The sequence below is a fragment of the Coregonus clupeaformis genome, chromosome 18, assembly GCF_020615455.1.
Source record: "Coregonus clupeaformis isolate EN_2021a chromosome 18, ASM2061545v1, whole genome shotgun sequence".
In the NCBI taxonomy this organism is placed as follows: Eukaryota; Metazoa; Chordata; class Actinopteri; order Salmoniformes; family Salmonidae; genus Coregonus; species Coregonus clupeaformis.
In genome coordinates this window covers 35,437,059-35,449,422 of record NC_059209.1, presented here as the reverse complement: position 1 = coordinate 35,449,422, position 12,364 = coordinate 35,437,059, and the positions used below count along the sequence as shown (strand labels likewise).

At 46.3% G+C, this 12,364-nt stretch overlaps 1 protein-coding gene across 1 annotated transcript in view; it reads right to left on the bottom strand.

Annotated features, from left to right (window-relative positions):
- The window catches only part of LOC121530978 (protein unc-13 homolog B-like), a 133,573-nt gene extending 123,698 nt beyond the window's left edge, over nucleotides 1–9,875 (bottom strand). Inside the window, exons 1-3 of the mRNA XM_045226981.1 lie at nucleotides 8,602–9,875; nucleotides 6,021–6,281; nucleotides 5,230–5,317 (exon numbers count right to left, since the gene is read on the bottom strand). Coding sequence (XP_045082916.1) covers nucleotides 5,230–5,317; nucleotides 6,021–6,281; nucleotides 8,602–9,875 — 1,623 coding nt within the window. The remainder of the gene's footprint in view (nucleotides 1–5,229; nucleotides 5,318–6,020; nucleotides 6,282–8,601) is intronic.
- Nucleotides 9,876–12,364: the final 2,489 nt, after the last annotated feature.

The following is a 12,364-nucleotide window of genomic DNA, read 5'->3' as shown; positions in this document are numbered from 1 at the left end:
ATTCCTGCAAGGTTTCTTAGAGATTCTGCTGAGGTAATTGCTTCTTGTATTACGCATATCGTTAAATCTCTCGCTTGAACAAGGCATCTTTCCCAGGGACATGAAACAAGCTAAAGTTCTACCTCTGTATAAGAGGGGATAAAGTCTGACCCTCCTGTATCATTCCTCAGTATAACATCAAAGATCCTGGAAAGAGTTGTACATGAGCAAATGTATGAATATGTCAACAAACAAAGTCTGATGTATGATTTTCAGTCAGGGTTTAGAAAAACGTACTCCACTGATTCATGTCTACTTTACTTGACTGACTTCATCAGGAAAAAGATTGATAAGGGAAAACTGGTACTGAATGGTACTGCTTGACCTACGTACCTACAGTTAACCACTGTCTCCTAATCTCCAAACTGGAGGCACTGGGGTTAAGCAGTATCCCTCGAGGCTGGGTAAAGTCCTACTTGTCAGGTAGGGAGCAAGTGGTAGAGGTTAATGGTTCACTGTCTCAGGCAAGACCAATGAGTTGTGGCGTTCCGCAGGGGAGCGTGCTTGGGCCTCTACTGTTTTTACTGTATATTAACGATATGAAAGATGCTTGTTCTTGCTGTCTTTTCCTTTATGCGGATGACTCTACACTTCTGGTGTCTCACAAAAGTAAAACTATGTTGGAGAGCATACTTTCCACAGAGCTTACTAACATTGGCAAATGTTTTGGGTCCAGACCTAAATTGTGTAGGTCTTCTGAAATCAGAGTGGAGTAAGGGGGGTGAGGTGCTGACTACAAAAACCTCTGCTAGCTACCTGGGATGCATCATTGATGGAAGCTTGGGAGGTGTGAGCATGGCCACTAAAGTGCTAGGGAAGGTTAATGCCAGGACTAGGTTTTTGGATAGAAAGTCCAAGCTGCTTGATAAGGACTCCATAAGAGCCCTCATTCAATGCCATTTTGACTACACCAGTACTTCCTGGTTTGGGGGCTTATCTAAACTTCTGAAGGGGAAGCTCCAGATAGCCCAGCATAAGCTGATCAGGGTAGACTTGAGTCCACATACTCAGATAGGCAGGAGCTGCTTTCAGCAACTCAACTGGCTGCCTGTTGAAGGTGTTCCAGATTAGACTGGGTTTGGTTTACAGGAGTATTTATGGTTCTGCGCCCAGATATCTAACTGATTTTGTTCCCCGTGTTAGGGATGCACACAAATCACAGCACCAGATCAGGTGTTGCTAATGTGTGCTTATACAGGTTCAGGAGTAATGCTGGGAAATGTATTTTCTTCTATACTGGAGCCTCAGAGTGGAATGAGTTGCCTCTGCCCATAAAAACTACATCCTCTCTGGGGGAGCTTTAAAAAATACAGTAAAAAAACGGTTTGATGTCTTCTGTGCCCATTTGAATGTACCTTACGATGTAACTGCACTGATGAGATAGATGTTCTTCTTCTTTGTTTTTATGTTGTATTATTTCTCTGTCGTACTGTGTTCCACCATGTTGGCTCTTGTCTCAAGAGGACCACAATGGAAATACGTCTCAGGATTTAATGTGTGTTATCCTCCATGATATTACTAATGTGCATGTATGGCTTTTTCAAGTTTTATGTGTGCTTGTTTTTTTTTTTTAATGGTCGAATTAATTAACTAAAGTGCCATGCTCTACCAACTGAGCCACACGGGACCCAAACTAAATTAAGCTGTGAAAGCCACAGATTGGTCAGACAGTTTAATCATTTTGTTTCAAGATTTAAATTAGTTCCTGAATGAGAGTCGAAGATGTAAACCAGCACAGCGCAGTCCTCAAGGACATGAGTTTAGAATGACTTTAGGGTATAAATTCAGAAATCCCATTGAATTAAACTGATCTTCAGCATATTTTATTTCCATGCGCAGCGCTTCGTAGAGAACAACAGAGTGTGAAAGGGAGAGATGTGAAAGGGAGAGATGCTGCAACTTTGGAACAAACAAGCACTTTGTCACAGATAGAAAGAAAGAGAGAGAGAGAAAAGAAGAGAGAGGTGTTTGGCACACATATTAGACTGAGTGAGAATGAGCAGACTACCCTCCTTTCCCCCTCTACCTCCCCTCCCTACCTCTCTATCTCTCCCTCTTTCACTCCCCCTCTCTCTCTCTCTACCCCTCCCTCTATTTACCTCTACCTGTCTCCCTACCTCCCTCTCTCCAACCCCTCTCTCCCCCTCTCTCCCTCCCTCCCTCCCTCCCTCCCCTCAGTCATAAAGACAGAGGTAATGGCTATGCTAAAAACAGCAGTCCCAGATGGCACCCTATACCCTCTATAGCGTACTACTGTTGACCAGGGCCCGTAAGGGATACATCCTTTGTGTCGTCTCCAGAACAGACAGAAAACTACTTTCTTTTCAGGTCACATCTAATCTCTCAAGGTGATTCCTTTCTACCTTTATAGTTGCTTTTTAATTGTCCAGCAAAGTAAGAGTGTGTGTGTGTGTGTTTGTGCAAAGTTGCTTTACCCCCACCCCCCCCCCACCCACCCCAGATTACAGCATTTGATTTGTCAGTTCATGCACCTGAATGTATTAATCACTGTGAATAGGTAGCAAACAACCGCAGGGGAGCATCTCAATAGCCTGAAGTGGCCTCCTCTCCTCCACTCTTCCACTAATTGGAAAAAAAAATAACAGGACAGGTGGGAAGCAATATGGATTTTATGCCCCGGCTCCCCTGTTCAATTTAGTTCCTACTGTATCAGTGCATATGAAGGAGAGGAGAGGAGGAAGTCACTTTAAACTGTTGAGATACACCCCGTCTTCCCTCCTACTCAAGATGCCTCTATCATTTCTCACGACTTTATTAATTTAACCACTCCCTCCAAATCCCAACTTTGAACTGTGCCATTATGACGATTAGGAGAGATACCAGCCGTTGCCACAACAACCAGAGATTGTAATCAGCTTTTGGATTTGCATAACTACCGGCGGAGATGGGAAGGCTTGACTCACACTTTATTTTGTTTTGTTATCGCCCTCCTTTCTGTGTGAAAACTCCCTTGTTTTGTTTCGGTATGCCTCCAAAAAGGTTCTTGAAAACCACTACGCTCACAATGTGTTGTGTTCATGGTTTGCCTCACTATATGAAATGTCACAGTCACAGCAGGAGATGGCTCACATGTTTGCAAACAGATGAAGAAAAGAAAATATGCATGTCTTTTTTATGACTACAACAAAACACGCCTATGTTAAAAAGCCAACTCTGCTTTACAATGGCATTAACGTCCTGTTTTTTTGTTTCCTTCTCTATATTATCAGAAGACTGCAGGTCTGTGTGGCAGTACAAATCAAACCTTTCTGAAGATGCACTGTGCCTACATACAGTGAGGGAAAAAAGTATTTGATCCCCTGCTGATTTTGTACATTTGCCCACTGACAAAGAAATTATCAGTCCATAATTTTAATGGTAGGTTTATTTGAACAGTGAGAGACAGAATAACAAACAAAAAGAATCCAGAAAAAAACGCATGTCAAAAATGTTATAAATTGGAAATGGGTTTCCATGGCCGAGCAGCCGCACACGAGCCTAAAATCACCATGCGCAATGCCAAGCATTGGCTGGAGTGGTGTAAAGCAGTTTGGGGAAGGCCCTTTCCTGTTTCAGCATGACAATGCCCCCGTGCACAAAGCGAGGCCCATACAGAAATGGTTTGTCGAGATCGGTGTGGAAGAACTTGACTGGCCTACACAGAGCAAAGGACCTCAATGTCACGACTTCCACCGAGGCTGCCTCCCCTCCTTGTTCGGGCAGGTTTCGGCGTTCGGCGTCACCGGCTTACTAGCTACTGCCGATCCATTTATCATCACTCCATTTGTCTTGTCTTCAATCACACACACCTGGTCCTTATTCCCTCATTAGTCATTGTATAAGTGTTCCCTCTGCTTCCTTGTCTGTGTGGGTGATTGTTTATTGTGGAGGTTAGTGAAACTCAGTGGAGCTCGTGTATTTTGTATCGACAGGAGTATTTACCGTGTGCCTTGTATTTTCCAGTGCGCCTGTTTTGTGCCCTGGAGTGTGTGACGCATTTCTGCGTAAACCTGTATTTTGCGGGTTAAAGCCTGTTATTCTGTGATTTACCCTCCTGCGCCTGACTCCTTCAACACCACCTCATCACACCTCAACCCCATCGAACCAAAAGCAGACTGCGAGCCAGGCCTAATCGCCCAACATCAGTGCCCGACCTCACTAATGCTCTTGTGGTTGAATGAAGCAAGTCCCCGCAGCAATGTTCCAACATCTAGTGGAAAGCCTTTCCAGAAGAGTGGAGGCTGAATGAGATGTTCGACGAGCAGGTGTCCACATACTGTTGGCCATGTAGTGTATCTCTATCACCCATGAGGTCTCTCTATTGGTGGTGAATGAAGCTAATGTTCTCCATACAATGTAATTATCTATGGGGCTGTGGAGAAGGATCTATGTAAAATAGAATGTATTATTAATACCTAGCTAGGGACAGGTCCTCTCTATTCTCACAGATCTACGCTGAGAGGTAAAGGAGAAGGAAGGAGAGGTGGTGTCTCACACCATCACCTGTATTGGAGAGGTGACATGATCTACCAACCAAAATAATCTCTCTCCCTGTCCGTATCACCCAGCTCTTATGAAGCATGAAGCAGTATGGCTGTATGGCTAAAAAGATACAATAACAATATGATCATAGCACAGTAAATCACAGCACCACTCTGGAGACAAAACCTGAGTATATCTCCACTGGTAAACTGGTGTTCAAAACCTGAGCACATCTCCACTGGTAAACTGGTGTTCAAAACCTGAGCACATCTCTACTGGTAAACTGGTGTTCAAAACCTGAGCACATCTCCACTGGTAAACTGGTGTTCAAAACCTGAGCACATCTCCACTGGTAAACTGGTGTTCAAAACCTGAGCACATCTCCACTGGTAAACTGGTGTTCAAAACCTGAGCACATCTCCACTGGTAAACTGGTGTTCAAAACCTGAGCACATCTCCACTGGTAAACTGGTGTTCAAAACCTGAGCACATCTCCACTGGTAAACTGGTGTTCAAAACCTGAGCACATCTCCACTGGTAATCTGGTGTTCAAGCGAAAAAGGTTTTTCTGGATCTCACAGACAACTTTACATTACAATCAACCACCATCGGCATTGTGGGAACCTCAACCAACACACAGCAGAAAGAGAGAGGGAGAGAAAATGAGAGAGGACGAGAGAGAGAGATGAATCGTAGATGTCTCCCTACCTCGAGCAGCTGAACTCTGACTCTGTTGATGACCTTCAGCCAACGTATTCTGACCGGAGAGCAGGGAGGTGGTCCATGCTCAAAGAAGCTGAGCGAGAGACAGAGAGAAGGGGGGTTGAAAGAGGAGAGAGAGAGAGAGAGAGAGAGAGAGAGAGAGAGAGAGAGAGAGAGAGAGAGAGAGAGAGAGAGAGAGAGAGAGAGAGAGAGAGAGAGAGAGAGAGAGAGAGAGAGAGAGAGAGAGAGAGAGGAGAGAGGGAGGGAGAGACAGAGAGGAGAGAGAGAGAGAGAGAGAGAGAGAGAGAGAGAGAGAGAAGGGGGGTTAAAAGAGGATGAATGATAAGGAGAAGATGAAAATTAGAGCACCATTTAATACACTAAAATAAGGGCATCATTTAATACACTAACATTTTAGCACCATTTAATACACTAAAATAAGGGCATCATTTAATACACTGTAAAATAAGGGCATCATTTAATACACTAAAATAAGGGCATCATTTAATACACTGTAAAATAAGGGCATCATTTAATACACTAACATTTTAGCACCATTTAATACACTAAAATAAGGGCATCATTTAATACACTCTAAAATTAGAGCACCATTTAATACACTAAAATAAGGGCACCATTTAATACAGTGTAAAATAAGGGCATCATTTATTACAGTGTAACTGGTGCGAACTACAGTAGAAAAAGCTTGTCCTGAACAGAGTGAGATGGAGGACATTCATCTATGGTCTTTTCTCTTTAAAGAAGCCAAGGGCTTAAGTCATGTCAACTGAACATACCTGATCTGTTTCTCTGTCCCACGGTTGTCCAGGGGTTTGGGTGGTGTGATTATAGACTCCTTCAGATCTTTGTTGGACCCCGGCTCTGGGACAGCCTTCAGCCCCTTCTCCTCTTCCTCCTCTTCCTCCCAGGAGGCTTTCTGTTGGCTGTGGAGAGGGGGGCGAGGGCTGGCGGGGTGGGGGGCCTCTGGATCAGAGCTGAGCTGGGAGCTGGCCTGGCTGAGGTTCCCTGACGACCCAAAACGACTGCTGTCCACCGGGCTAAAGGGAGGGACACACAAATCAATCAAAACCTGACTCTGAAGGGTTCAATGCCACGAAACCAATTAAATGAGGTTCATAAAAATGTTGTAATGGGCCGTGTGAACTGTCCCATTGAAGTCAGGAGACCTCTTTTACAATAAACATTTGATTGATTGCTTGACATTGGGGTTAAACCTAACCCTAAATGTCCATGACATCTACCTAAAATATTTGGTAGAATAATTTTTCAAATTAATAAATAGTATCTTATTTCATTAGTTAGGGGGTTGTTAGAATTGCGAGATGTGATGATGTTGCTTGGGTAGTGGTAGCAGCAATTAGCTGGTTTCAATTGTCGTCACACTCTAACAGAGTCAAACTGAATAGAGAAAATGGGGGATGGGGTTACATACACTGAATTTGATGGGGTTACATACTTCTGAAGTCAATAAGACTGTGTTAACCTGCTGAGCTAAAGCCTAGGCATTAGCTCAGGTTTCTGACGCAGGTCTCAGGCGAGGTTACCCATGACACAAGTGTGATTCCGATCCACCACCTTCACACTACAACTACTATATATAGCCATCTTCACAGCAACTATCATTCAGCGTCTCTCATTCAGCAACATAGTGCCTGAGAGAAGAGATTCCTCATTAGAGGACAACAGTAAGACTATCATGGTGTAGACAAACACGCTTTGATCTGCACCGACTAAGGAAAAATACAGGAGTCAAAAAGCAAGCTGCTGTATTTTTTCCTGTCATGCGGGTGTGTGTGTGTGCTAACAAGGGAAGTCTCTTAGACCATCAGGCAGCAGCATGATTTACTTGGCGTTGGGCGATGGCCAAATTACAAATCGCTGTTCCTTTTATTTCTGTGTCCAGCCACCACTGTGTCGCAAGCACCGCGCAGGCATAAATCTCCCCACACTCGATTCATATAAACAAAATTGGCCGGGCCGAGAGAATAACTCAACAGTACCCTAGGGAAGGGAAGGGGCGGCATGCCATTCCACAAGTGAAAAGCGAATAAATAAAGACTGTCTGCTTTTTTTTATGCATTGCACTTCCATCACTGTCATAGAAGCCATTACTGTGGTACTGTAAGTGCAAGCTAGCTTTTTTTGTATATTTCCTAAGTATTGTGAGTCACTCTCCAGGCTGCAGTTGTATCTTTTAGTTTGTTTATATGACATAGGATTACAGCTTTTACTTGGTTAGATTTTAAGTAATTAAAGGGCACGTATTCATAAATAATTAGCACATATAAATGTATTGTATGCAGAATGTCTTTCAATTATCAATGAGAAAGATCAAAAAAAATCTACAGACACAGTTTAAAGCAACAAAAGGGTTCTAGAAATGAAAGCTAAATTCATGAACATTCAGGAAAAGAAGAATGTAAAAGGAAGGTTGATACAGAATTTAAAAAACAGCTAAGATAGAGAGACAACTAACAGACCAGGCACAGGGGACCGTATGGTTTGGGTGGATGGAGGAGGGAAAGGAGCAGGACTAAGGACCGTATGGTTTGGGTGGATGGAGGAGGGAAAGGAGCAGTACTAAGGACCGTATGGTTTGGGTGGATGGAGGAGGGAAAGGAGCAGGACTAAGGACCGTATGGTTTGGGTGGATGGAGGAGGGAAAGGAGCAGGACTAAGGACCGTATGGTTTGGGTGGATGGAGGAGGGAAAGGAGCAGGACTAAGGACCGTATGGTTTGGGTGGATGGAGGAGGGAAAGGAGCAGGACTAAGGACCGTATGGTTTGGGTGGATGGAGGAGGGAAAGGTGCAGGACTAAGGACCGTATGGTTTGGGTGGATGGAGGAGGGAAAGGAGCAGTACTAAGGACCGTATGGTTTGGGTGGATGGAGGAGGGAAAGGAGCAGGACTAAGGACCGTATGGTTTGGGTGGATGGAGGAGGGAAAGGAGCAGGACTAAGGACCGTATGGTTTGGGTGGATGGAGGAGGGAAAGGAGCAGGACTAAGGACCGTATGGTTTGGGTGGATGGAGGAGGAGGGAAAGGAGCAGGACTAAGGACCGTATGGTTTGGGTGGATGGAGGAGGGAAATGAGCAGGACTAAGGACCGTATGGTTTGGGTGGATGGAGGAGGGAAAGGAGCAGGACTAAGGACCGTATGGTTTGGGTGGATGGAGGAGGAGGGAAAGGAGCAGGACTAAGGACCGTATGGTTTGGGTGGATGGAGGAGGGAAAGGAGCAGTACTAATCCAACTACTTCCTATTGTCTATGATATTATAGCATAATAAATGGCTTAACCATTCATCATGCACCCATTACTAGCCTTTTAGTGGGGTCCTTCATCAGAAGTGTGTACATTGGCTGTGCGTTTGCTGCATTGGGCTCTGTAGAGGAGTGGGGTTCAGACATCGTGTCCTTGCCTACCTCAGGGGGGGTGATATATAACTGGGGTTTATCTGAACCCTCTGACAGAGACATTGCCAGGGACACTGCCTCCGAAGGCATCCCGGACTGCATCGTCAGTGTCTCACTGCTCCCCGGGCTCTTGTCCATGCTTCCTGTTTTACCGGATGTGTCGGTTGGCTCATCAGTGTCACTGGGATCTGCGCCTTCTGTCGCGTCCGAGTCTGCCTCTGGTTCGCTGAAACCGTCGTCAGCATCAGCAGGTCTAGCACCCTGAGCTCTGGGCTGAGTGGTGACCACAGGAGGAGGGGATTCTGGTTTGGGAGGTTCAGGGCCACTCTGCCATGGGAAGCCCAGTGTCTTCCCAAACATGGACGCAGCCGAAGGAGGCTCCTCCTTTCTAGCTGGCTTCTCTTCCTGGAATATACCGGATGAGAGGCCTTTAAAACCAGAGAAGAGGCCACCATCTTGTGGTGGCTGTGGTGTTTTCGCTGTAGCGGGTGTGGTTGAAGGTGTTGAAGAGAAGAAAGATCCGAGAGATGAAGCCCCATCAGATGCTCCAGACATGAAGCCGAATGTAGATGGAGCCAGACCAGGGATGTCAAACATGCCCTTAGGCTCTGCAGCTGGAGGGGGTCCAGCTTTATCAACCCCTGAAGAATCAGGCTCTCGAGAAACGACACCAGGCTCCTCATGGGTTACCTCTCCCTCAGAAAGAGCTTCTTTCTCCTCCTCAGTAGGCCTCTGGGTCTCTTCAGTTGGCCCTCCTTCGGTTGTCACATCTGCCTCTCCTGACAGAGCTGCCTTTTCAGGGTCACAACTGTCCTTTACATCACCTGTCCCAGAGACAGTCTCCTTTTCAGAAGGTCCTGTTGGTTCTTGAGGTACCGTTTCTGGTGGTTTAGGTGGCTCTTGCTCTTTATTAAACATACCAAACAGGTCACTAGTCAGGGACTCAGTGGGGAGGTTGGTTGGCAGACCAAAGAATGAGCTTTTCTGCTGCGGCTGACCAGAAGCAGGAGGAGGAGCAGGTGATGACCCAAAGAATGAAGTCTGTGGGGATGAGAAAAAGCCACCGGAAGCTGCTGGTTTGTTTGGGGCAGCAGGGGCACCAAACATGGACATGAATCCACCAAATCCAGATGGCTCAGGGGCCCTCTGTTGTGGTCTTGGTCCGCCCATTCTTGGGCCTGGACCTCTAGGACCTCCCATACGGGGTCCTCCCATCCTTGGACCTACCATTCTTTGACCGGGTGGGCCAGGTGGTCTTGCCATGCCTGATCTGGGTTGCTGTTGTTGTGACATCTGACCAGGAGGATACTGCTGCCCAATTGGAGGTGGAGGACTAGGCCCTGTCACCTGAAGTTGCTCTATTACTGAAGGATGGCTTATTTCAGCTGGTTTCTCCTCAGTCGGAGATGGAACAGATTCCACAGGTTTCTCCGTTTCCTCTGTTACTTTCTCTGCTTCTATAGTTATGGTCTCAGATTCTATAACAGCCTTTTCTGATTCAACCTCTGCCAGAGCAGATTTCTCTGTATCCGTAGTTGTTTTCACAGGTTCTTTGTCTTCCTCTACAGACTTCTCGATTTCAACGGCAGACATCTCTGGTTCCAAATCAGCCCTCTCAGATTCCAAATCATTCTTCTCTGATCCCACAGTTGTTTCCACTGAAACCATGTCAGATTCCGAGGGCTTCTCAGATTCTACTGGTTTATCAGCTTCTACTAGTGTTTCACATTCTGGTAGTTTCTCTGATTCTAATTGTTGTGCCGTGTCATCTACTTTCACTTCAGTTGATTCCATTGGTTTCTCATGTTCAAAGAGCTTACCAATATCTATCGGTTGTTCAGTGATGGTAGATTTAACTGGTGCTAAAGATTGCGCTGTTGCTGGAAGTTCATCTGCTTTTGGCAGAGGCTCCACCTGAGCATCTATTGATGGAGTAGTACTTTCTTTAGTCTCATCGAGTTTCTCATCCGTTCTTGGTTCACCTTCCACTGACACAGCAGGTGTAGACTCAGGGGGTAGATCTTCCAAAATCTTTCCCTCAATGAGCTGATCATTTGGAGTCAAAGTTTCATCCATAATATCCTTTGTCTCTGATGGTGCCTGCTCAGGGGCAACCTCTTCCTTTTCAACAGTTATTTCTTCAGGCTTTTTGTCTTCCATGAATGACATGCCAAGGATTCCAAAGCCACTAGTCTTAGGTTTGCTCTGATCAGCTCCTCCACCAAGTGAGAAGATGGAGGAGACTTTAGATCCTAGACCCTCTGGCTCTGGTGGTATGGAGGCCGCTGGTGGTGCACCTGCTTGGGTCTGACTGGGGGGTGTTTGTGGGCTGGGTCCACCAAACATAGAGAACATTCCTCCAGATGCTGCTGCTGGGGCTGGAGGGCCACCAAACATTGAAGACATACCACCAAACATAGAAGACCCAGCTGGAGGGCCTCTTGGTGGGGCAGCACCAACTTGAGGACCCCTTGGACCTCTTGGGCCTGGAGGGCCTTGACCTCTTGGGCCCATAGGTCCTCTTGGACCCATAGGACCTTGACCTCTTGGGGCCATAGGACCTCTTGGACCTCTTGGGCCCATGTGAGGACCTTGTGGACCGGGTCCAGGGGGACCTCTAGGCATGGTTGGTTGCTGAGGAGTAGATCCTCCAAACATTGAAAATAGCCCTTTTTCTTGAGGTGGAGGCCCCCTTGGACCAGGTTGTGACTGAGCTGCAGGTCCACCAAACATAGAAAACATTCCTCCAGATGGTACCGTTGGTGCTGGGCCTCTGGGTCCAGCAGGAGGCTGAGCACTGGGGCCACCAAACATGGAAAACAAACCTGTTCCAGGAGTTTCTTTTGGAGTCGAGGAGCCAGGGAGAATGCCTCCGAGTATTGATGATCCAGCTTGTTGTGGACTGGCACTGGAGCCACCAAACATGGAGAAAATGCCTTTCTCTTGTTCTTTGGGGGCTTTGGCCTCTGGTGGAGCAACCTCTGGGATGGAAATGTCCTCCTTAGGTGATAGACACTCTGTTTCAGGAGAAGGTTCAGGACTGGGTTCAGAAGCAGCATCCTTTTCAGTTGTGATCTCAGGAGGCACTGTTGCTTCAGATGGCGTCACTTCGGGGTTAAAGCTCTCTTCCTTGGGTGACATATCCTCATACACTGGTTCACTGATTACTACAGCCCTTTCTTTAATGTCAACAACTGATGTGGCTTCTTCTGAGGCTGTTACTTCAAGCACAGAGTCTTTCTGACTCAGAACAGAATCCTCCTGTGATATAGTTGTGGCCTTCTCTAGTGAAGGGATTCTCTCTGGAAGCGTAACTTCAGTTGTTGTCTCATCCTGAGGAGGGTTAGACTGCTCACTGATCTTGCAGGACAGAGAATCCTGGAGCTCCAGGGGAGCTACCTCAGTGGGTGTAGACTCCCCAGGAACACTGACCTCTAAGGATTCCTGTTTTTGGATAGAGGGTGCACTTGAGTCCAGGTTGTCAAGCTCTCCTTGGGTTTCATTCTGTGGACTTGGAGGTGATATAAATAGGTGAGGTAGTCTCCTCCGAGGAACAGGAGGAGGCTCAGTCAGTAAATAACCATCAGTTGGAAGTCTCTCTGAGGATTGAACCACTATGGAGAGATAATCCGGAGGAGTCATTTTCTCCTCAGACAGACCTGCGTTTGAGCCAACTTCAGCCGATGTTAATGAAACTGTTTCAT